Source organism: Globicephala melas, chromosome 4 (assembly GCF_963455315.2).
Source record: "Globicephala melas chromosome 4, mGloMel1.2, whole genome shotgun sequence".
NCBI classification, from domain to species: Eukaryota; Metazoa; Chordata; class Mammalia; order Artiodactyla; family Delphinidae; genus Globicephala; species Globicephala melas.
Window position 1 is genome coordinate 4311280 of NC_083317.1, and position 25601 is coordinate 4336880.

Here is a 25601-nt window from a genome sequence, read left to right on the forward strand (position 1 = left end):
TCCCCAAATCAAAACTGCTTTGCAAAATCTACTACCCAAAGCTCTGTGAAGTTGTTAATGCTGCATTACTGTGAGTTACTTTCATAGTTTTGAACTGTAATTGACCCCAAATTTATCTCTGACCTCAACATCTGCGTTACACAGAATCAGGTAAAAAAAAAATCCTTACAAAAGTTTGGGAGTGGACTGCGTTCAGGGAGACCTTCCCTGTTGTCACACACAAGGAATCTGTTTCTTTAATGCCAGGTACTTGTTTTTTGGTTCATGAGAAATACAGAATTGTTCACCATGGTAAATGCCATAGTGATCAGACACCAATCACTTGTTCTTTTCCAGAGGAAAAGAATGAATGAATCCCCATCCATTACTATTTTTCATCAAGTTTCAGTTTCTGAAGACAGGATTTCATTTCAGGCTTCTGAATAAATTATCAAGACTATAAAGCATCAGCCTATTAAAAACAGAAACAAAAACAAAACATTGTTCATGTAGAAGCATCCATGTCCCATCAGAGAGTTGACAAGATTCTGACAAAAACCTAATGCTAATTTTCGTCTTTCCGGAGAGGACCATCTTCCATAACCTTCCACAGTGTGCTGTGAGGTAAAAACGACACCCCCAGAGGACTGCTACCCCCTTTCCTGTTCAAAGCAAGCCTCCTTGAAGGTTTGCCAAGCTAAGCATCAATTTACATAACTGGAGGAGTTGAGTGTCACTAACAGGGTTTTGACTCAAAGTCCAATTTTCAGCAGCAAGGTATGCCAGGAGAATGTCGTACTTTCAACTATCTATTTCATTCTTGTTGCTAAGTTATGCTTTTGTAATTTAAGCATTTCCATTAAAATGTCACATCCAATGACATCTCAGATGAAAAGGTAGAGAAATTTGATAGGAAATACAGAGCATTATAGCAAATTTCATTCAAATACCCAAACTTGAAATCTAACTTGCTTTTATCAAGTGTTTTGGGAACAGTGCCTGCGAGTCTACAACTAGAGAAATGGTCCCCAGCTTGGAAACAGAACACGGGAAAATGAAACAGAAGATGCCTGAGTGAGGAAATAAGTAGCAAAACTAACAGGGTCATACTTGCAATTCCCTCCTTTTATTTCAGGGGTTTGGATTTTTCACACCAAGGGGAAGGCACTGTCTAGGGTTGTTGCCTTCACACCTAGGTAAAGCGGCCCACAAAATAGGAACCCATGAAAAAGCCAAGAGGGCAAAAAGAGAATTGGAATTCCAGAGGTTTCTATCTCTGAAATGTATTTTGAAATTATTACCTCTCAACTAGCTGAGAGTGGAAATGATAATGAGCTTCTGATAACAGAATCTCCTATCATCCCATTTCAAGAGGGCATCGTTCCCACCACGGCCATGCCTGAATGAATCTTGAAGAACACAGAAGGTCCATGTTCTAAGACACAACTCAAACCTTCTTCACAAGAATCCCACAGATTCTTGTGGCTTCTAGAGGGTCTGTGAGGACACCAAGAGATGTATAAGTGGCTCCACATCTCTTTGGCATGGTCACCTATTTCTCAATACGGAGGTGACCTGGGGAGACACTGTGCAGGGCAGGTGGCTGAAACATCCATAGGAAGCCTATTTTGAACACACATAACACTCCAGCCAGAGGAGATACTTCAGTTAGCCCTTCCAATGGGGTTGTAGTATATATCCAACCCATCCCAATAGCAATGCAAAGGGAACCCTGAACTTGGCACCCAGTGACAGAAGGGATATTGGCTTTAAACCCTTCTTCAAATGACATCACGTTAAAGTCATCTGCTTTTCTTTCACCAAAGCCCTCAAATAAATGACAGCAAGTGTGGATTTCCCCAAATAAGGATACCACTGCACACCCAACTCATCACCAAAGACTGAACACGCCAAAGGGAAGATGCATGTAGGTCAACTGTTGACGGACTTGGTTAAGCTGTTTCAGATGGGTGTGCTCGAGCCTAGGGAGTCCTGCAAAGAGAAGCACATGGTTCCAAAGCACAGGAAAAAGTAGAAATTCCCTAGCATCTTTTGCATGTCTTGTGCCTTCCTTCCTCGGAGAGCTGGTCAGGAGTATGGGTATTTAGCCATTTATCTATTCCCCAAAAGAATAATCAGCAACCTACCTTCAGAGGAGAATTGGAAAAAGAAACAATTAAGCTAGTGAAAGAGAATTTGTTTTTCTCCTTAATACAGTGTTTGTTCATTTTAAGTAAGAGTAAGCTTATGTGACGGTAACCAGCTTGGTGACAGAACGTCTCCAGGTTGACGTGTGGTTCAGCACCTATAAGGTCTCGCCTGCTGGAAAGAGGATTCTTAAGGTGAGGGCAGCGGCTGGAACCAGGCTGCCTGTACCCCCATCAGGCACAGGACCCTGGGAAAAAGTCTCAACAGAGGTAGTTTTTACTTTTATACCCACAATACTATGGAAGTACTGAGTACAAAGAGTAGGTTTCCTTCCCACTCGAAGGCCTTCCATCTTCAGAAGAGGCTGGTGAAGACTTGAGTGCTCATCTCTCCCTAGTAGAGTCCAGCTCCCGGTCAGAGCACAGAGAGACCCAGAAAAGGGGCCTGCTGCTCTTTCTCCAACTCAGAAGGGGGCAGGATGGTTAGACCATCAGGCCCCAGACTTCTTCTGCAGTCATACTGTGAGCCTTCTTGTACCACGTTGACGCAGGCCGAGCCTGGTACAAAATACCCTTAAATGTGATTAATACAAAAAGCTTCCCATTAGCTAAGAAGAGTTATAAACTATATGCACTTATTTCTCCAGAGAGAGGAGGGAGAAGAGAACAAGCCAAACAAGCAAGGCTCTTGGTTTTCTTTTCTTTCCTTTTCTTTCTTTTGGGGGGTGGGGGGGTGGCACACCTAGATAGTTTGGCATAACCAGCTACATAAAGCCTGAAGCCCAATTCACTCTGTTTTGATTATGAATGAGGTGTCTTTTATTATCATTTTCCTTGGAAGTAGGAGAGTAGGCGGAAGCTTTAAAATCAAGAATCAAAATACAGTGAATCTGGAAGGCATCTGGGAGCAGAACAGAGACTTAAGACTAATGGACACAGGAAGAAACCTTGCCTTATAACCCCTGCCTGCTGCCCCTTGAATTGTCATAATCCTTGAGTTCAAGGTTGCTAGAGTTTAGGCTTTTCTCTTCATTTCCAGCGATGCCGGACGAGAGAGGACTCATCATTGACGACCTCGGGATCTGGGGGTAGATGCCGGCACCGGAACGGAAGTAGCAGCAGGATGATTAAGGTAAGAAGGATGATTCCACACACGCTCATGAGAGTGTAGGACACGATCCACAAAATGGGCTCACTCAGAGGCAGGGCAGGGACGCAGTTACTGGCTATGTCCTCTGTCGAGAAAGGCCCAGAAATTTCAGACACCGGAGCACCTGCGATTTCTGAGGAGACAGAAGGGGGAAAATCCACAGCTGTGAAATGAGCAGTCCACCTCTATCACATGACAAAAGAGATAACCCTGTGCTTTATCAGTCAGGCCACATGGGCACCAGGTTCCAAGGGCCCAGGCCTCTGCGCACGCACCGAGGGGGGTCTCGGTGGCCGTGTGCCTTCAGAGGGTCCGGTCCCCTTCGCGCTGGAACGGCAGCACGTTTCAAGGTCTGCAGGCGTTGGACCCACACGGCGGGGAGCAATGTGCGGAAGGGCCCACGCGGAGGCGTCAGGTGATTCGAGGAGGCTGGCAAGGCCGGAGCGCTGTGCAGGTGAGGGCGTGTCAGTCAGAGCCTGTCAGGAGCTGTGTGGTCGTGCTTCCTCAGAGGAGATGAGGAAGGAAGAGCGGGACAAGGAAGTAGGAAGAGAAGTAGCATCTAGAACAGAAAACTCAGCCGCACCTGCCAGACTCTCACGGATCTCCCCCGTGGAGTCCACCGGAGTGCGTGCTCCGCGGTGGCTTCCCCAGGAGGTAACATGCTCACGTCAGCCTGACCCACATTCCTAATGGGTTCCAAGACCAGCTGGGTAAGCCTGGCCCAGGAGACCCTTCCCCACTGCACTCCTGTCCTATGTCACATCTCCAGTGTACACAGGACGCAGAATCAAGAGTGGTTCGTGAGGGCAACAGCAGATTCAGGACGTGACGGGTAACCAAGAAAAAGCACGGCTGCAATTCATCCCGTGACTTTTGCAAACTGACTCTTGAAAAATGTTCTTCCTGGAGAAGGAAGTTGAAGTGATTTCCTGAAGCAGGTTGGGGATTGCCAGTATTTCATTTGTCTACACTAGCCTGATCGGCTCCTTTTAGAAGGATAGAATTTGCTTGGCATCTCCAGTTCTACCTGGAAAAAGAAAAAGGCCTCATGACCCATTTACCTGTATTTAACTGCAGAAATGAATATTTAGGTGCCAGAAAAGAACATTGCTAAGCATTAATTTTCCTGTAAGTAAAGCCTCCAGATCCTAAGACTTACCAAGTAAGATCTTTTTTTTTTTTTTACTGAGGAAAGAAAAAGTCAAAATAACAATGGAATAATAGTTAAAAGTATGGTTTAAAATGCGGGAAAAGACAAACTCAAATAGTTTGCAAAGAGGTTACGTTTTCTTGTTACAAATGTGGATTTTGTTAATGTGGATCCTCTGATCCAAGGAACAGAGCCTGCAAATACCTACGAGCAGAGGGATGCTGGCCTTCAGTTAATCTAGACACCCAAGTGCCTACAGCATCTTCAGCTACCGGCAGCCTGCCAGGTCCTTTTGAAAATCAAGTTTTGTTGGAACACAGCCACTTTCATTCACTTATGTATTGTCTATGGTTATTTTTGTGCTAAAACAGCAGAGTGGGACAGTTGTGACAGAGACCATCTGGCTCAAAAACCTAAAATATTTACTATCTGGCTCTTCGTGGAAAAAGCTCGCCAATACCTGGCCTATAGCATTTAACAAACATTTTAAATAACAAAAAATCACTCCACTCTTCTTATTACAAAGGCGGTACATACGTACAATAGAAAGTTTGAAAATATAAGTGAATAAGGAAATAAAAACTCATAAATTCACCACTCAGAAACGTCAATATTCATAGAGTATAATCATAGGCATCAATTTTTTAAACAAAGATGGGATCATGTAACGCATGCTGTTTCATACACTGTATGTTCACATTACATGTGATAAAAATCTTTTGATATCACAATGATATTAATTTTTGATATTAATTTTCCACAATGCTGTTTTTATGACTACACAAAAAGCCAAACTATAGATGTATCGCATTTGCTTATCAATCCCTATCTGTGACTTTAAGTGGTTTTCAATATTTCCACCATTATAAACACTGAATATGAAACACAGTGTACCTAAATCTCTTCCCATATTCTTATTATGTTTCAGAATGAATAAATAAAGTAAAATATGGCTCAAGGTAGGCTCACTTTTAGGCATCTGGATATATGCTGACAACAGGCCCACAAGAAAGGCTGAGCCACTGTGCACACATGCCCACCAGCGCAGGATGGGGGTGCCACTTCCCACTCTCGCACCAGCATCTATAAGGAAGAGTGATGGTCCTCAACCCAACATCATAATGTTTACAATTCTTTGATTACTAGTTGGGGGACCATTTGAAAAATACACTCACTGGCCATTTCTATATCTATGATCATTTCTATCTTTTTCTCATGGATTTGTAAGAGGCGTTTATATGGTAAAAAACTTTTTTCTTGCTGCAAATGTCTTTCCACAGTAGGTCATTTGTCTTTTCAAAGATTTATTTACTTTGTAAATAGAGAAGCTTTAACAAATGCAATTATGAGAGTGAAACATGCTTAGTGCAAAGACAATCTCTTAATAGAGCAAAGCACAAAGAAATGAAAAATCACTTGAAGCCACTTCTGCTTCTAGACAAGATGGAAGAGGAACCAGATTTACCCTCCCACCTGAAACAACTAAAATAGAAAAAGAAAACAAACATGAAAAAAAGACTCTGAAGATATTAAAACTTGAACAAGGAGAGACAGTAAATCCTGAGAGATGGGGAACAGATGGTGTGAGCCGCACAGGTGCCCTTCTTGCTGCCTTGGGAGAGTTTCTGGGTTGTGGCACAGAGAAGGGTGACACTGGCGGAGTATGGTGGTCTCCCCAAGTTGGGGAGACAGAGGCAGAAATCCAGAGAAGCAAAGGCTGTTAGAGTTTGCACGGAGAGGGATGCAGAGGGGACAGCTACACAGAGAAATGCCACACATCTCCAGAGGGCCTCCCCTGAGCCTCCAGCGGAGTGCTGACCTTAAAATGAATGAACGCCAGTGAAAGAACTACTCGGAAGGATTAAAAGAAACAGTGCTTGGAGTTCACGCAGGGCTGAGAATAATGCCTATGGACAATTATTTCCTGTTCACTCTGTTTCCCACAGTGAAAAAAACAAACAAAACCCCAGAAAAACTCACTCAATTCACAGGGTACTTAGAGTACTAAGGGTCTTTCCTCTGTAATAGGAAAGATTAATCACAGACTACACTGCTCTGATCCCTCTGATAAAGCTTAAAAAGGATCAGTCTCTTCCTAAGGAACTTAGCTGTGACCCAGAGCAAACCTCAAGAGTAGTTTAGAGAATACAAACGTATTCAGTGCCCGACCAGGTAAAATCCACAACGTCTGGCGTCCAACACAAAATTACCAAGAGGCAAGGAAAGAGGAAACACAAGACGTAGCAGGGGAAAACGAATCAGCTAAAACTTAGCAAGAAGCGACACAGGTGACAGAATTATCAGACAGGATATTAAGACGGTTATTATAGCTCTGTTCCACTCAGGAAACTAGAGGAAGTATTAGACATGTTAAACAGAGACGTACAAACTGTACAAAAAAGAAAGACCTACATCAAGCTTCTAGAGATTAAAAACTGCATTACGTGAGATGAAAAATACACTGAATGGTGTGAATAGCAGATGATACGCTGCAGAAAAAAGACACGTGAACTTGAAAACATACCAGTAGGAACTATCGAAATGAAACAAACAAAGAGCAAAATACTGAAAAAAACAGAAAATCAGTAAACGATGGGACCACCTAAATGAGAGGAGAGGATGGGAGACAGAAAAAGTATTTGAAGAAACAGTAACAAAAATTTTCCAAATTTGATAGAAAGTATAAACCCACAGATCCAGGAGGCTCAAAGAACCCCAAGTATAAGAAACATGAATACACCAGTGAATTGCTAAAAACCGGTGATAAAGAGAAAAATCCTTAAAGCAGAGAGAAAAGGAAATATTATGTACAAAGGAACAAAGAAAAGGATTACAGAAGATTTCATGTCGGAAATAACACAAGCCACAGGATAGTGGGGCAGCATCTTTAGAATACCAGGGGGAGAAACTCTGCAGCCTAGAATTCTATACAAAGCAAAAACATTTTTCCAAAGTGAAGATAAAAAAGATGTTTTAGACACACACGAGCAGAAACAATTTATCATAGGCAGACACACACGCGCGTGCACAAACACACATATGCATAATGAAGTATTATTCAGTCTTAAAAAATAAGGATATCTTGCCATTTGTGTAACATGGATGAGCCTGGAGGACATTATGCTAAAATGGAATTAGCCAGACACAGAATGACAAATACTGCATGATCCACTTACATGTGAAACCTAAAAAAGTCAAACTCATAGATTCAGAGAGTAGAATGGTGGTTGCTAGGAGCTGGGGGGTGGGAATGTGGGGAGGTGTTAAGGCACAAAGGTGCGGTTATGCAAGATGATTAAGTCTGGGATCTAATGTACAGCATGCTGATTATAGTTAACAATACTGTATACATGAAATTTGCTAAGAGGGTGTATCTTAAGTGTTCTTAACACTACCAAGAAAAAAAAAAAGGAAGAAAGAAAGAAACTACTAACTCTGTGAGGCGATGAACATGTTAATTAGCTTGAGTGTGGTAATCATTTTACAGTGTACACATATATCAAAACATCAAGTTGTCTACCTTAAATATGTATCACTTTTGTCAATTATATCTCAATAAAGCTGAAAACAAGAAAGAAGTCATCACCACAGAGCTGCACTACAAAATGAACCAAAGGAAGCCCTTCCAGCGGAAGAAAAATGATATCAGGTGGGAACACTGGACCTACATACAGAAAAGAACACTATAAATTGTAACTATGTAGGCAATTGTAAAATCTTCATTTCTAACTTTAAATATTTAAAAAGATAACTGATTAAAGCAAAAATAATAACAATATATTGGGTGGTTTGTAACACACATCTAAGTAATATGTGTGACAATAACTGCACAAACGACAGAGGGGAGAAAGGGAAGTACGCCGTGTAGGTTCTTATACTACAGGAAGTGGTAGATGTGACAAGGTAAAGGTGGATACTACAAACCCTAGAGCCACTAAAATAACATAGCAAAGAGTCACAGCTAATAAACAAGGGGGAAAAAAGGCTCAGTTCAAAAGAAGGCAGAGGGGCTTCCCTGGGGGCGCTGTGGTTAAGAATCCACCTGCCAATGCAGGGGACATGGGTTTGAGCCCAGCTACGGGAAGATCTCACATGCCGCGGAGCAACTGGGCCCGTGTGCCACAACTACTGAGCCCACGTGCCACAACTACTGAAGCCCGTGTGCCTAGAGCCCATGCTCTGCAACAAGAGAAGCCACTGCAATGAGAAGCCCACGCACCTCAACGAAGAGTAACCCCTGCTTACTGCAACTAGAGAAAGCCTGTATGCAGCAACAAAGACCCAATGCAGCCAAAAAAAAAGGCAGAAAAAGAGAAAAAGGGGAAAGAAAGAACAGATGAGACAGAGAAAACACATAGCAAGACTGCAGACTTAAACCAAACCATATCAATCATCACATTAAATATAAATACTCTACACTAGGGGTTTGTGGACTTTTTCCATAAAGGACCATGTTAACATGTTAGGTTTTTTGGGTCATACATGATTTCTATCATATATTCCTTTTGATTTTTTTAAACAACCTTTTAAGAATGTAAAAATCATTCTTAGTTCACGGGCCACAGAAAAGCAGGCTATGCTCCAGATTTAGCCTGCTGCCTGCTGTTTGCTCAAGTCTGGTCTAAACACCCCAGTTGAAACACTGAGATTGTCAAACTAGATAAAAAGCAAGACCAAACTATAGGCTGCTTACAAGAAGCCTACTTTAAATGTAAATACTCCATTATGTTAAAAGTCACAGGATGGAAAAAGATGTATAGTGCTAATGCTGATAAAAAGAAACCCAGAGTGGCTATTTTAATATCAGACAGAGTAGATCCAGAGCAGAAGACTGTCAGATAAACATGGTAATTTCATAACAATAAAATGTTCAATTCATAAATATGACATAATTTCTGCCTCTAGCAACAGAATTTCAAAATATGTAAAAGAAGAATGGTAAAGTACAAAAGGAGGAATAGACTTCACAAATATAGTCATAGATTTCAACATCCTTTGCTCAATAACAGAGCAAGGAGACAGAAAGTAAGTAAGGATATAGACAACCTGAACGATTCTATCAATTTGACAATTACACAAAACTCCACCCACACAGCAGCATATACATTGTTTTCAAGAGCACATAGGACATTTACCCAGATAGAGCATATCCTGGGCCACACTACAAGTTTCAATAAACTTTAAAAGATTCAATTCATACTGTGTTCTCTGGCAACAGTGGAACTAGACATCAACAACTAAATTTAAGATAGCTGGAAAATCCCTAAATATCTGGAAACTAAATAACACATTTCTAAAACTATAAAATGTCTAGGAAAAACACAGGAGGAAATCTTTGTGTCATTGAGGTAGGCAAAACATTTCTTAGCTCTAACACCAAAAAGCACAATGTATAAAAGAAAAATACTGATAAATTTTATTTCATCAAAATTAAGAACCTGTCCTCTTTCAAAGACAATATTAAGAGACTGAAAAGACTGGGAGAAAATATTTGCGAGTCACATTTTTTTTTTTTTTGCGGTACACGGGCCTCTCACTGTTGTGGCCTCTCCCGTTGCGGAGCAACAGGCTCCGGACGCGCAGGCTCAGCGGCCATGGCTCACGGGCCCAGCTGTCGCTCCGCGGCATGTGGGATCTTCCCGGACCGGGGCACGAACCCGTGTCCCCTGGAGAGTCACATTTTTGATAAAGGATTTGTATTCTGAATATAAAGAACTCTGAAAACTCAAAAATAAGAAAACAACTCAATACAAAAATGGGCAAGAAAATGTGAAAAGACACTTCACCAGAGAAAATGTGTAAATGGCACATAAGCACATGAAAAGACATTCGAGACCATGAGTCATTAGGGAAATGCAAATTTAAACCCCAATAAGATACAACTAACTACCTGTTAAAATGAAAAAGAGGGACCATATCAAATGCTGGTGAGGATGTGGAGGCACTGAAACTCTCATACACAGCTGGTGGAAATGGAAATGACAGAGCCATCTCTGAAAAACAGTCTGGCAATTTCTTAGGCAGTGAAACCTATCCCTCTCCTATGACTCAGCCATTCCACCCCTAGGTGTTTACTCAGGAGAAATGAAAATTATGTCCAAGGACTTCTACACTAATTTTCAGAGCAGCTTTATTTATAATAGCCAATAAAACCTGGAAACAACCCAAAAGTTCAACAGGTGAAAGGGGTAAGCCAATTATGATATATCTATGCAACTGAGCATTGCTCAGCATAAAAATGAATGAATTACTGATACATGAAAAAAAGAAATCAATCTCAAAATAATTATGCGAGTGAAAGAAGCCAGACAAAAAGGAATGCATGCTATGATTCCATTCATATGATATTCTAAAAAGTGAAAAGTAATCTATAGTGACAGAAGGCAGATCAGTGGCTACCTGGGGTTGGGGTCGGAGGCAGCAAGGGCTGGGGGGCAGGAAGGACAGAAAAGTACAAGGAAACTCTGGGGCATGATGAAAATGTTTATCATCTTGTATGTGGGGATGTCTTTTTAGGTTGCACACCTAATGTAAAACTTACCAAATTGTACCCTATAACACAAATGGCTCATTTCATACCAATTATATCTCAATGACGCTTTCAAAAAATCAAAAGAACAAGGCAGTCAAAAAAGTATGTCAAAGAATAACACATGTGACATGATTGCATTTAGGTTAAAAAAGAAAAACAAAACCAACGCCAGCTCTGCTAGGTACCTAGGGATTTTAGTATTTTAGTATTGTTCTTCAAGTGGAACGCCCAAGTTTACACGTTTCCATATATGAGACACACACACGTCTGCCTAGATTTAAGATGGGGTTACAGCCCAGTAAACCCATGATGAGTTGAAAATATCATTAAGTCAAAATGCATTTAATACACCTGACCTACTGAATATCCTAGCTGAGCCCAGCCTACCTTAACAGTGCTCATAACACTTACATTAGAACACTTACATTAGCCTACAGGTGGGCGAAATCATCCGATACAAAGCCTATTTTATAATAAGGTGTTGAATATCTCCTGTAATTTACTGAATACTGTATTGAAAGTGAAAAACAGAATGGCTGTCTGGGTACAGAATGGTTCTAAGTGTGTCATCGGTTGTTTACCCTGGAGATCGTGGGGCTGAGTGGCAGCTGAGGCTGCTGGTGCCCAGCACCCCAAGAGCATCGACGGCAGATTGCTAGCTCAGCCGAAGATCAAAATCCACACCTCAAAGTCAGCTTTCTACCGAATGCATATGGCTTTCACACCATCATAAAGTCAAAAAATCTCAAGTCAAACCACCATAAATCTAGGACCATCTGTACATATAGACAAATACAATAAAAATAGTAAAAAAAAAAACCCAACATCATCCAATTTTCTTTAATGTACACGTATTATTTTTATAATCAGAAAAGTTATGTATTTGTTTTTAAAGTTTTTGAGAACTAGCCCCAATTTAAGGTTGTCAGACATAATGTATTATCTGGAAACAACAGCCTTCTCACATTCGCTAACCAGCCACCCAATGTTAAAGTTGATTTAAAATTACTTCTGGAGAATATTTTCTAGAAATGCCATTCACTGAAAAGCCTGTGTATTTATTACACATACTACTAATTCTGCGGTCACAGAACAGATTTTCACTTTTCACATTGGATCTGCTTATGAGAGGCCATAGTGTGCCGTGGCTAAGAGCACGGTCCCTGGGGTGCAAGTCCTAGTTGCCGCTTATGAGCTGTGTCATTTTGGTCAAGTTACTGAACTTCTTTGCCCCGCAGTTTCCCCATCTGTGAAGCGAAGCCAATAATAGCAGAGTCTTGTTGTATAGATAACCAAGTCAACAGGAGTTAAGCACTTAGCAGGGTGCCTGGACTAAGGTGAGTGTTTACTAAATGTCAGCTGTTAATACAGTTACTTTAAATTCTTTCATCAAGGGCTTGGGTTAAAATTTTAATTATGCATTTTCTGTCTTGTCTCCTAGAAGGTCAGGACCCAGCTGATAATGAGTGCCTGAGGAAGACAGCTCCTCTACCAACTATAAAAATTATAGTAGTCAGGTCTTTTCCACCACAGCATACAAAATGAAGTGACCCGTTCCCTCCCATGGATTAGTTGGTACTGAGATGCTTTCTGAGTGGACGTGGTTTACTTGGAAGAGTGTCCTGGAGTTATAGGACCAGTGCAATGGATTCAGTACCGTTTTGCTCTGAAACCATGTGAAGCCACTTACCATCCCAAAGCCTCAGTGTTCTTTTCTGTAAAATGAGGAAGCAGGGCTGCCTAATCTATGTCTTTGGGGGCCCTTGGCTTTGCCATCTTTTGGTTGTACTCTAAGTAGATAGCAGAGGCATATCTCTGAGACACTGTTCTTAATAGCTAACTTTCCTATTTTTAAACATGAACCAGAATATCCAGTTTCAACCTGCCGCAAAGAAAATTCACAGTTAAACGACTGCCACAATCCATGATGTGTCTCAAATTGTCTAAGCTGAAATCTATACAGTTCTTGGGTGCTAAATGTCTCAATCTATAAAAAGAGATGGGTGGTATTTCAGAAGTTTTGGATACATTAAGAGAAAGCTGTCAGTTTTAACACGCTACTATTTTCCTAGCTATAGGACATTTGGTCCAGGCAACAGAGAGGCAGGTGAATGTGCTCCAGTCCCCGGTACCTGTTCCAGGTATGTGCGACTATGTGCTGCAGACCCAAGCTGGCCATCTCCATGACACACCACGACTGCCACCTTGTTTATCTGGCTCTGATCTGAGACTAGAATAGTGACTGTTCGTAGGAGTGGAGGGTGAGTTGAGGAGAAGCAGGGGCAGCAGAAGAGAAGCATCTGGGGATCTTCTTCCAAAATACCCATCAAGCACCCACCCACCACCATTCCTGTATACCTTGGCTGAAAAAGGAGGTGAGGATGTAGACCATGCATATTTTAAAAAGCTCCCCAGGAGATTCTAATCAAAGAGCTCCCACTCACTGCCCTCTTTCCCACCCCAAACCTTATAGAGAAGCCTAATCCCATAAGCTAAGTGTTATCTGACAAACACAGATTATTATGAAAACCAAAATAAAGACACTAGGGGAGAAGGGCAGCTCCCAAAGATTTTCAAGTTCTGGTTGGTGCAAAGGTAGAACTTTCTCCTGCTATAACACACAGAATTGAGTACAAAAACAACCCTTAATTTTAAATTTGTAGCTGAGCTCAGAAATAGGTGTTAGGGCTAGGTTCCAATTCCCAACAAGTTGGGGGTGGACAGAAGACTTGACCCCAGCACCAAGGACATGGGTGCTAGAGATGACATGCCAGCAAAAGTCTGGCCCATCAGTACAGGGAGCCAGGTAAACTCTACCAACAAGGAAGCCTGACTCTGAGGTTTGAGGAGGGTGGAAGCTGAGTGCAAGAAAGGCTGTCCCATGAGAAACAGAACCTCAAAACCAATACCTAAATCATGGCTGGCATCTAAATTTACACAACTTGGTGTAGAAACACTATACTTCTCATGGTTTGAAAAACACTCAACAGAAACATGCAAATTGCTTTACAGGAACTTTTTTACAACCCAGAGTGCACTGAACTCTCTCAGATTGGAAAAAACAAAACAAAACAAAACACTCTCACTAAAGATAAGCTCACAACAAAAAACTACAAACCAAGTGAGAAAAAAAAATCCACCAGGAGAAAACAGTCAGCAGACACAAAAACAAGGAGATTAGTTCTCTATAAATGATAGAAAATACAACAATCTGCTTGCATTATACAACAGCTGTGTTTAAAGGGATTAAAAACTCACTAAAATACCAACAAGATTATTTCTTTAAACAAGCTGATTCAAAAGTTCATAAAAACCATTGTAAAGCAATTATACTCCAATAAAGATGTTAAAAAAAGTTCATAAAGGAAAAGAAAATTAAGACTAGCAGGGAAGTTTTGAAAAAAGAACAATAAAAGGAAACTAATACTATACAACATATCAATGGAACAAAAAGAACTAATACTATACAACATATCAATGGAACAAAATAATAAATATATATCTCCCAGGGCTTCCCTGGTGGCGCAGTGGTTGAGAGTCCGCCTGCCGATGCAGGGGACACGGGTTCGTGCCCCGGTCCAGGAAGATGCCACAGAGCGGCTGGGCCTGTGAGCCATGGCCACTGAGCCTGTGCATCCGGAGCCTGTGCTCCGCAACGGGAGAGGCCACAACAGTGAGAGGCCTGCATACCGAAAAAAAAAAAAAAAAAATATATATATATATCTCCCAAATATTTACTCGAATTTGGTGTGCAGTAATAGTGGGATTTCAAATTAGTCAAGAAATGATAGTTCATTTGATAAATGTTATAGGAACAATCTGGTAGTCATCTTGGGGAGAAAAGATTTAATCTGTATTCTATGCCAAGGGAAATCAAACATAGAAGTATATACTTAAACAACTCACAAAATAATTTTAGTGAGAAATGTAATTTTAAAAGGGACATTAAACCCAAGAAACTTAAAGCAAAAGACTGATATATTTACATGCATAAAAGTAAACATTTTTACACTAAAATTCATCAGAAGCAAAGTTTAAAAATAATTTCTGATTGAGATATGAATTTTAGCTTTTCTTCCTCCAGACAAATGAAGACATAAAGAGCTCTTACAAATTGACACCAAAAAGTAAAAACCCAACAGAAAAAAATGGGGAAAAGATAGGAGTGGATAGATCACAGAAAAGGAAAAGCAAACACCCTTAGATATATGAAAAGAAACTCAACCTCACCCATATAAAGCAATACAATTAAAACTGCACTGAGATGATCTTTTTTCACCTATCAGATTGGCAAAATTCCCCAAAGTGCGTCACTATGTTGGTGAGTCTGACTGGAGAAACAGGCCATCACATACATTGCTAGAGAACTAGTATAGTCAGGTATAAGTGAGTATAACCTCTATGGAAAGCAATGTGACAATATTCACCAAGATTACAAATGATACACCCTTCAACCCAGTAATTCTACTTCTAGTTATCTAACCTGGAAGTATACTTTCTTATTTGTGAATAGACATATATAAACAGTATCCATTGCAGCACTGTTGTAACAACAAAAGATTAGAAACAACATAAATGCCTATCAATAAAGATTAATTAAACAAATTAGGAAACACCCATACAATAGGAGATCATGAGGCTCAAAAAAGTAATAACGAGGGAAGATTTTATGTACTCATGTGATTGAATCTGAGAGAGTGGGGTGCTGTATAAATCACTGTACCTTTTGAATATTACCCAGCCGTTTTCTAAAATTAAATAAAAAATGATAAAGGAGATAAAGGAAATACAAGCCACAACAAAATTATTGCAGGCCACTACAGAAAAGTAAACTAGTACATTTGAGAAAGTACAAAACAGAATTTCTGAAAATGAAAAATACAGTCAACATAATTTAAAACTCACAGAATAGGTTAAATAGATTGAACACAGCTGAAGAGAGAACTAGACCAATATAAGATGTACCTGAGGAACCTACACAAAATGCAGCAAAGAAAATATGAATGAAAGGTCAAGGGTTATGGAGGAAAAAACGAGAACTCCCAAAATTTATTTCATAGGAGATTAGACGAGAGTACAAGAATGGGTGTGGAGATACAGCTGAGAATTTTCTAGGGTTGATGACAAGGAACATGAGTTGTCAGAATCAGAGAGCACAGTGAGTCTTGAGCAAAATGAAAAAATAATCTAGGGCTTCCCTGGTGGTGCAGTGGTTGAGAGTCCGCCTGCCGATGCAGGAGACACGGGTTGGTGCCCCGGTCCGGGAAGATCCCACATGCCACGGAACGTCTGGGTCCGTGAGCCACGGCCGCTGAGCCTGCGCGTCCGGAGCCTGTGCTCCGCAACGGGAGAGGCCACAAAAGTGAGAGGTCCGCATACCGCAAAAAAAAAAAATCTATATCTAGATATATCATGGTGAAAGATCAAAATGCTAAAAATTTAAAATAAAAGAAGTCTCAACAGCACCCAGAGAGAAGGAATAGATTACCCTTAAAGGTATAACAACTGAAACTCACTGGAGTCTTTTCACCAGCAATGATGATGGCAGGAGAGTATTAAAATAGCATCTCCAGAACACTAAGGGAAAACAGTTGACCTAAATTCCACACACAGCTAAATTATGATTCAAGAGGTGTGGCAAAATAAAAATTACCTTTCACAAACTTTTATAAGAGAAATCCTAAAGTACATTCTGCAGCAGAAAGAAAATTGCTGTGTAGTGTCCCAGTGAATGGAAAGATGACCATTTATTTATCTGTTCTCCTTTGAAGGACTTTGGACTGTTTTTAGTTTGATGAAAATGATAGTTTTATGTAATTATCATGAATGCAGCACTTTGGTTAGTTTTATGAATGAAGCTGTTTCTGGTCAAGTCTTTCAGTGGACATACACGTTCATTTCTCCTTTGCATATAGCTAAGAGTGAAATTTGCTCAAATCCATTGAGTAGGAGTATTTTTAACATTAGTAGAAACTGTTGAGCAGCTTTTTAAAATTCATACTAAACAATGTCAGCAACTAGGAATCCCTTAATTGAGGATTGGAAGGGACTTCCACAAACCTAACCCATCCATTATGCTCAATGGTGAAGTATTTTAATCACCCCCATTAAAGTAAGGAGAAATGTCCATCACTATTTTCTATTCAATAGTGTCTCTAAAAGCATCAGTAAAAGAAAAATAACTAAAAGATAAAAGATTAGAAATGCTAAAAAGCGTATTATTTGCAGATCATCTACCTTTCCAAAGAGAATCCAAGGGATTCTAACAACTATTTAAAAAACGGAGAATCCAGTAAGGTGGCTGGACAGAAGATTACTACACAATAAAATGGAAAGCCTGTATACCAAATAATCCATTAGAAAATACAATTTTAAATAATCTCATCTATAATAACAGTAAGCGCTAACAGGTATCTAGTAATAAGTATACGTGTAAGACCTTTTTAGAGAAAACCACAGGACCTTGCTGTAGGACATCAAAGATGACCTAAACAAATGAGATTCAGCACATTCATGGGGTAAAGACTCATACAGTAAAAATTTGATGTCTTCTCAAGTGAATCTATAAATTCAATGTAGTTCTGATCAAAATCTCAATATGATTCTTCAGGGATCTTGACAAGCTGAATAACAGGATAAAAGTAGCCAGGACAATTTTAAAGATGAATAAGGAGAAGAGTCAAACACCTACCAGACATTGAATCTTATTATAAACTACAGAAATTAAAACCATATGTTATAGCACAGAGATACACCACTATCCCCGCTGGGACAGAACAGAATGCTCAGAAATAGACCCAGATATATATACATGCCAAAGAAATTATTAAAATTCAGTAGGTACCTTGCAAAAACTATTTACCCTGAATCTAATCAAGCCTCTAGTCCTAAGTTTCCAGGAAATATGATATCAATCAAAAATGTTAAATGATACCATCAGGAAATACTCAGATGAATCTGAGTATGATACATTCTATAATACAACTGGCCTTCAAAAAAAATAAAAGCTAAGGAAAACAGTTTTGGGACAACTGGGGAAAGTTGAATATGGCTTAGATATTATATGATATTAGGTAAATGTTGTTACCTTTTTAGGTGTCATATTGATATTATGGTTAAGTAGGAGAATGTACTTATTTTTAAGAGATGAACAATGAAATATTTAGGGGTGAAATGTCATGATATCTGCAAATTTGCAAATGGTTCAGCAAAAAAAATATATATACATATACACATACTGATACATGGCAAAATGTTAAAATTAAGTCTAGATGGTCAGTATGCAGGATGTTATTTTATTATTTTTAGTCCTTTCTGTATATTAAATTTTTTTACAATAAAATATTGAAAAAATCAGTGGCAAAACATATATTCAATAAATGATGCTGAGAAAATTCAGTGGCCTCATAAAAATTAGATTCCTACTTCACATTTTAGAAGAAAATGAAACAAAAGTATAAAGTACCTTTAGAAGAAAAATAATCTCTATTTTTTTAGAGAAAGGAAGAATTTCTCAAATAAAGTACAGAATAGAAGCCATAAAAAGGGATTAGTAAATTTTACTTCATTAAATTAAAAATGTAAATAAAAGACACAAAACCCAAGAAAAGCCGGACAGATGAGGAGAAAATATGTGCCATGCATATAACCCAGAAAATCAGTATCTAAAATATATGAAGAACTTATGTATGTCAATAAAAAGTAATTAGAAAAACGTGCACAAGCTGTTAATAGAAAAATTCACTATCAGAGAAAAAGCTTAACCATCCCATAGACATATCAAAAGTTATGTCATCTCAGGAGCAATTAATTAAAATGTGGCACTATTTCATACACATATTGGCAAAAAAGAAAACAAAACAAATATGATAATACTTTGAGGGAATGAAAATTCTTGTATAACTTTGGTGGTCCAGCTACTTGGAAGACAAATTAGTCAGCAGGCAGTAACACTGAAGGCTGGCATAGCAAATCACCTAGAAATTCCATTTCCAGAAGATCTCACTCACGTGCACAAAGATGTTCAACACAGTTGAAATATCAGAAACGACCCACATGTTACTCAAGGCCAGAGTGGGTAAATAATCTGGGTATATTCTCACAATGGAATACTACACAGCAGTCAAAATGAATGACCTAGTGCTCATTTCAACGTGGAAATGCTACCAAATGTAAAGTCGAGCAATCAGAGCAAGTTGACAAGGAATCTGCACAGCACTAAGGCATTCATATAAATTAAAAATGCCAAAACACCAAAACAAACGAACCTACGTTTTGGTATAGGTACTCGTTAACAGTAGGCAGGTTCTAAGATGAGCCCCAGTGACCCCTGCTGCCTGATATCTACTCCGTGCAGTCCCCTCCCAAGTAGTATAGAACCAGGGTTGCTCTGTGTGACCAGAAGAGTAGGCAGAAGTGATAGCACGGCACTTCTAAGATTAGGTCATAAAAGGGCTGTGGCTTCTGTTTGGGGGACTCTGTTGCGTGCTCTCTCTCTCTCTCTCTCTCTCTCTCTCTCTCTCTGGGATCACTTGCTCTGGGGTGATCAGTGCCCTACCTTGAGGACATTCAGGTAGGCCGGTGATGAGGTCCAGATGGTGAGGAAAGAGGACTCCTGCCAACAACCACGTGAGTGAACTTGGAAGTGGACCCTCCAGCCTTCAGGTGGCTGCAGCCTCACAAGAGACCATGGGCCAGAACCACCAGCTATGCCCCCTCTCAATTCCTGCCCCTAGGCACCTGCACAAGGCCATGGAATGCTGCTAAATTGGGGGTAATTGTTATATAGCAATGGATGACTAATCCAGGGTAGTTATAACCACAAAGTGAAATTATAAGTGTGCAGTAATTAGGAGAAGAATATACACAGATTTCAGGATAAAGAGTAATTCTGGGGAAGGCAGTGGCATGGGGCTATATTTATGTTTATTTCTATGAAAAATTTTTGAAGAAAACATAACAAAATGTTAGCATTTGTTAAATCTGGGTGTTCCCCAGTGTGTATATAATACATGATTTCTTGCAATTGAAAACATTTTGTTATTTAAAACATGCTATAACTTAAAAATAAACACTTTTAAAAAGAAAAAGAAAAGCAGGGTATCTCTTCCACTTACTATGGTGCTTTATTTAGACCACTGTCTACCTCCTAACTGCTGCCCTGAGGGAAGTAATTACTTTAATGGCTAAACAATTTGCACTAAAGAGGAGACATATCAGAGTATATTCCCACTGCTGGTAAAATCAAATGTTTAAGTACCAAGACCTTAAGTACATTTAAAAAAAAATAGCCACAAAAAAGTTGTATAAGAGCACCTAAAAAAGAATTCATGATGAAGTGCAAGAGACCGTCTGCTTAGAGACACTTAAGATTAAACTATTTGCAACAGTAATTCACTCGGGAAACATACGGTGATTACGCTCTCTGAGGTATTAAGTAAAGTGGATGATATAACAGCTGTTGGCATCATAGCTTCTACTTTAATGGTATTTAACGAGAACAGAAACTGTGGGGAAATTGCTGTAGTTCTTAGATCCTCTGGGTTAGAAGAAGGGAAAGAGTCACAGTTGGGAGATACAGTGGTGTTCCAGGTTGTACAGTCCCAGGTAATGCTACAGAGAAAGCTCTCTTTCAGTGATAATCTAACAGTGATATCTAACAGGTTGAAAGAGTTAATACACAGCTGAAAGGTAAACATTTACTCATGACTAAGACAAAAAGAAAATGTCAAGTCTCAAGGATTCCAAGCCTTTTCACTAATACAAAGAAATCTGCACTGATATTAAGAAGATATATTGCAAGATATCAAATATGTACCTGGGGTTAGATGATTTTATTTATATAGAATAGGAACTGGCCTAATACTTAATTTTTCCATTGAATATTTCTCTTTTTCTGTTCTCCAAATTGTTATTCTACTTCGTGGGAATTTACTGGGCCTCTATTTTAAGACCACGATTTAGGGTAGTAAGAAATAAGACTGAAACCTCACCTCCTGAATAAATCAGCTGTGATCATTTGGCATTTTGCCTGTGTACCCTCACCTCCTCTGTTTGCCTCCAAACCCCCCAGCTGGTTTTAGATCAGAGTGAAGGTCTGGTCCGAGTACAGGCTACCAGCATGGTCAGCCAGCATCCCTGCCTGTCATACAACTACATCTAATGTCTAAGACTTTTTTCTTCATCAAGTTCATATTTTCTTTCCTTCACTACATGGCAGTCTTGTATTTCACTACAACCCTTGCTTTTCTTGTTTTATCTTTTTGTTGTCAGTTCTTTTTCTACCTCACATTTCTTGTTCTCCCCCTTAGCATGTTACCAGTACAACTTGGGGATTCCCTTCTGTTCCTGATCCCAAATCCAATGTACTGGGACATTTTCAGTCCTCTGAAACCCTATCCTGAGCACGGCATCTCCCTCGGCCTCCGCCCTGGTGCACGTGCTCCAGCGACTCCATCTCCTGCCACTTCTGTGATTTGCTTTCTCCTCGCTAGCTTGGGCTATCGGTCAGAATTCTCCCTCTAAATCGTGTGCTGTGGGAACACTTCATTTCAAGCAAGCTGCTAACTCTGTGACATTTCCAAGTGGAAGGGGTTTAACCACCCTATCAACTTTACTGTGCTCTCCTGGTTTCTCTGAAGATACACCCAATCCTTAAGCTAGACTTCACCAAATAATGCTGCTGTGTCACCCTCATAGCAACTCTTCAAAAAAATACTATGAGAAAAATGCACTCACGATTTTAGAATTTCTAGAAATAGCAATGACAGGCATTTACCTCTGATTTCATAACGAGGATGTCTTTGAGGAAGAAAATACACACAGCTTATCTATGCATTTTCTTTTTTATTCATTTTGCTTTTACTGTCCAAAAACTGTAATTCATCCCCAAGGCCCCATAGAGTATTTTTATTCCTGGTATGAGATGCCGTTTTAAGTTTAATATGAGAGATAATTGCAATGACTAACATTTAGTGCACATTTGCCATGTGTCAAGCACTGGACTGAAAGTCTGACATGGGTTATTCTCACTTACCCCTCTCCGCAATCGCCCAGTGCACTTTGAGGATAAGACTTTGATCTCTGAGATAGGCGTGAGTGAAAGAATTCAATGCCAACTGATTCATCATCAAGAACTGCTTCCAAGTCAGTTATCTGACATCAGATAACTGCTCTTGTGAGGGCCCCCTGTCCAATCCAAGCATCGCTTACCTGCACAGGGGCTGGCTGCGAAGCCCACCCTCTTCCGAGCTCTGTCAAAGACCACGTAGAAGCCCTCCATCACAGTAGCACCAATCACCAGCGCGTTTGTGGAAGGTGAAATGCCGAATCGGTAACATTCATAATTCAGGCCAGCCCCCATCATGGGCTGAATGTAAAGCTGTTGAAGAGGAAAGAGCAAACAAGAAAAAACACGAGTCAGGCAACGTCACCAAGCTGTTGAGGCTGCCGTGTGCTCAGATTCTCCAAGGTGCCCTGGGAGCTACGGAGGATGGAGAGGATGCTACCAGCCCTGACATCCAGGAGCTGGGACCATGTGCCTGGTGACAAACACTACTGAGGTGATAGGCACATGCACACCACCTCTGACTGTGCACAGGTACACCCATCCAGGAGACGTCTATCTGTCCGTCCATCCATCTGTCGTCTACGTGCTCAACACTTACTGAGCACTTAATAAGGCCTAGACGCTGTCCTCGGTACAGCCATACAAAGATGAATAACAGCACATGCTCCCTGCATGATCAAAACATACATGATCGAACTGACACGTGAGGAAGATGAACATCAGCGCACTTGCCCCGTGCAGGGAGGACCGGAGGGAAAGGGGTCTCAAGGCATGAAGGTGAGCAAGGACACGCCAGGATTGTTCCCAGAGTCATAACCTGCTGGACATCGTGCAGGTGGTGAGTCCAGCAGTCAGAGCCCTGCACTGACGGGTGTCTGTCTGTAAACCCTTCTTCACGGCAAGGAATCATCCTATTCTTCACATAGTCTTGGCACCTCGGCATCTGGTATATGCCGGGCACACAGTAGGGCCTCAGCAGATGGGTATTAAATGAATGAGCTTGAGCAGTGTGATGAAACAGACAACTTCTCCCGAGGGTCAACGTAACTTAAGAAAAGATGGTGGATACACTTGGCTACCACCAAAACGCTTCCATTTAGGGCTCTGTAAGCAGGTCCTAGAACATACACACACACACACACACACACACACACACACACACACACACTCCTACCTCTGAATGAACTAATTCCATACTAAAACCCCCCCAAATCACCAAATAAAATGCAAATGATGACACCGATACAAACATGATACAAACTGAATTTGTATCTTTCCCTCTGTCCTTTCTGTGTGTGTGCCAGTTGACTTCCAATAAAAATTCCAGACTGTAAATTCTGTAACATGTTGGGAAAGCTCCAGTATTGCTGGGTCTCAGAATAACATGCCTGCTTTCTAACTAAAATAGCACAAATAGACAAACCGGTGGTATTTAGACTGAAACTATTTACGTTTTTAGGATTCTATGAAAAAAAAAATCAGAATTTGCCTGTGGGCTGGGCTTGGGGGCTGCCTTTTTAGACAGGCCAAATCGGATTCAGCCCACATGTGTTTCTGGAAAATAGGTTGGGGACGGACACACTGTTTTTTGGCATGACTCTCCTGCACTAGCAATCAGTTGCCCATCTACTGTTGCTGATGCCTGAACGGTCCTGGGCAGGGGCCTCATTCTAAAACTTTGGTGACAAGGAGCCTTGATGATTGGCCTGAATGTTAGGAAGGGCTTCAGTTGGGCAGAGCTGGGGTGTTAGGAGGGTACCCCCAGCGCTGTTCCCAGGCGTGCGCTTGTGAGGTTCTCATCGGGTCATGGTTCCTAACTGCCATCCTTTCTCAACAAGGCAATGGAAAGCAAACGGGATTGGGACGGTGAATAAGAAATGAGGAAAACACGGGAAAGCAGATTTTTAAAAAGTGAAAATGTGGACAATGTCAAAATTAGACAAAAGATATCTACAGTCTTCTAAGTGAGAATAAAACTGAATTCTTATCCAGAGTTATGCAAATTAAATGCAATACTCCCAAACATCCCTCATTATATCTTCACGCTCCCCAGTGCTCAGCCCTAAAAATGGCTGGCGGTCCCCAGCAGACCTTCAGCTCTGCCTGCCCTGGACATAATTATAGATTTTCCCCATGAGTGCCTGCTTTCCTCCTACTTCTTATGAGTCCCTGACTGTCGACTCACCCACATGCCATTTATTCTCCAGTTCACATTCACCTTTGTCCTCAAGCTGGGTTTCAACTTTAGTTACAAATCGCCTTGATGAAATAATGTCCACATTTTGCTGTTGGGCTGACCAAAATTTAATCACAGAGAGCACATTATTTTAAGGATGCTGAAAACATATCATTCTAACATCACTCCATGCAGTGGTGTTCATCCAAGGATACTGCACTCTTCTGAAAACGTCTTTGGCAAGTATTATTATTTCTTTTTTATAGTTAAAGAGACTGACACAGAAAGGGCTAAGTGATTTTTTCAAAGTTATAGTGTGAGTCAAGGGCAGTACTGAGAATATAACTCAAGCTTCCAGCTCTCAGCGTATGTGTCCTCTGTTGGGCCGTATTTCTCACAAAGCTTTCAATCCTTTCCCCTACAACTCTCCATTTGTGGAATGCACTTTCCCCCCATATAAAGTTGAGAATGGGGAAAAGCCAAATTATCATTTACTTTTTTCTTCTGAAATTATTCCTCTCTCCCTATCCCTAGTCCCACTCCTTTATCCCCAATTCAGCAAACTGCAACAAAGACACATTGATCTGTCCATTCAACAAACAGTTATTATTATGCACCACCCTCTACCACGTGGCAATGCTAGGGAAGGAAGGATGATCTTTAAATCTCATGGTTCTCATCTTCAAGGAATTAAGAATTTAATGGGAGAAGAAATATAAGTGTGTGTGCGATTAGAGAAAAAAGAAGTCAAATGAAAAAGCCAAGGGCATAAACTCTACCCTGGAGATATGATTCCGGGCCAGATGAGTGGAGACTAGAAAACATGCATTATGAGTCTGAAGGGCAAAGCTCACGAATGGGTCATTCTGCTCAGCAGAGGTTCAACAAAGAGGAGTTGTTTGCACTGGGTCTTAAAGGATGGGAAGAATGTGGATACACAGATGGAGTGGGGAGGCGGGGGCATTTCAGGCAGGGGGGTTGGCGGAAGCAAAGGCGAGGAGACGGCAGCGGGCACCCAGTGCTGGAGGAGAGCCACCAAGAGTGGAGGGTCAAGGGCGCAGCAGGAAATACGCTGGGGAGTCAGCACGGGTCCCGTGAGGTCATGGAAAGCCACACTGGCGAGTGAGGCCTCCAGGACTGTAGTAGTGGGGTGGAGAGCTGTGGCTTAGCAAGACGAATCTGGCGATAGTTTTAGAAGGAGGAGAGGGTGGGGGTGTGTGGAGGGTCCTGAGGTGGCAGTGAGAGGGGATGTGAGTGAGGGCTCTGGGGATGGAGAGGGGGAGGAAGAGGTGAGACACATGATGGGGGAAGACGGAACTTGGTCTATGTAACAAGATGCTTAGGATAAAGGAGGAATCAACGATTTACTGAGTATGGAAAAACTGCTGTTTCCATCTCT

At 40.8% G+C, this 25601-nt stretch overlaps 1 protein-coding gene across 1 annotated transcript in view; it reads right to left on the bottom strand.

Annotated features, from left to right (window-relative positions):
* Positions 1–2948: 2948 nt before the first annotated feature.
* The window catches only part of BACE2 (beta-secretase 2), an 86391-nt gene continuing 63738 nt past the window's right edge, over positions 2949–25601 (bottom strand). The window contains exons 8-9 of the mRNA XM_030835451.2: positions 22170–22338; positions 2949–3409 (exon numbers count right to left, since the gene is read on the bottom strand). Of these exons, the coding sequence (XP_030691311.1) occupies positions 3156–3409; positions 22170–22338 (423 nt within the window). The 3' untranslated portion in view covers positions 2949–3155. The remainder of the gene's footprint in view (positions 3410–22169; positions 22339–25601) is intronic.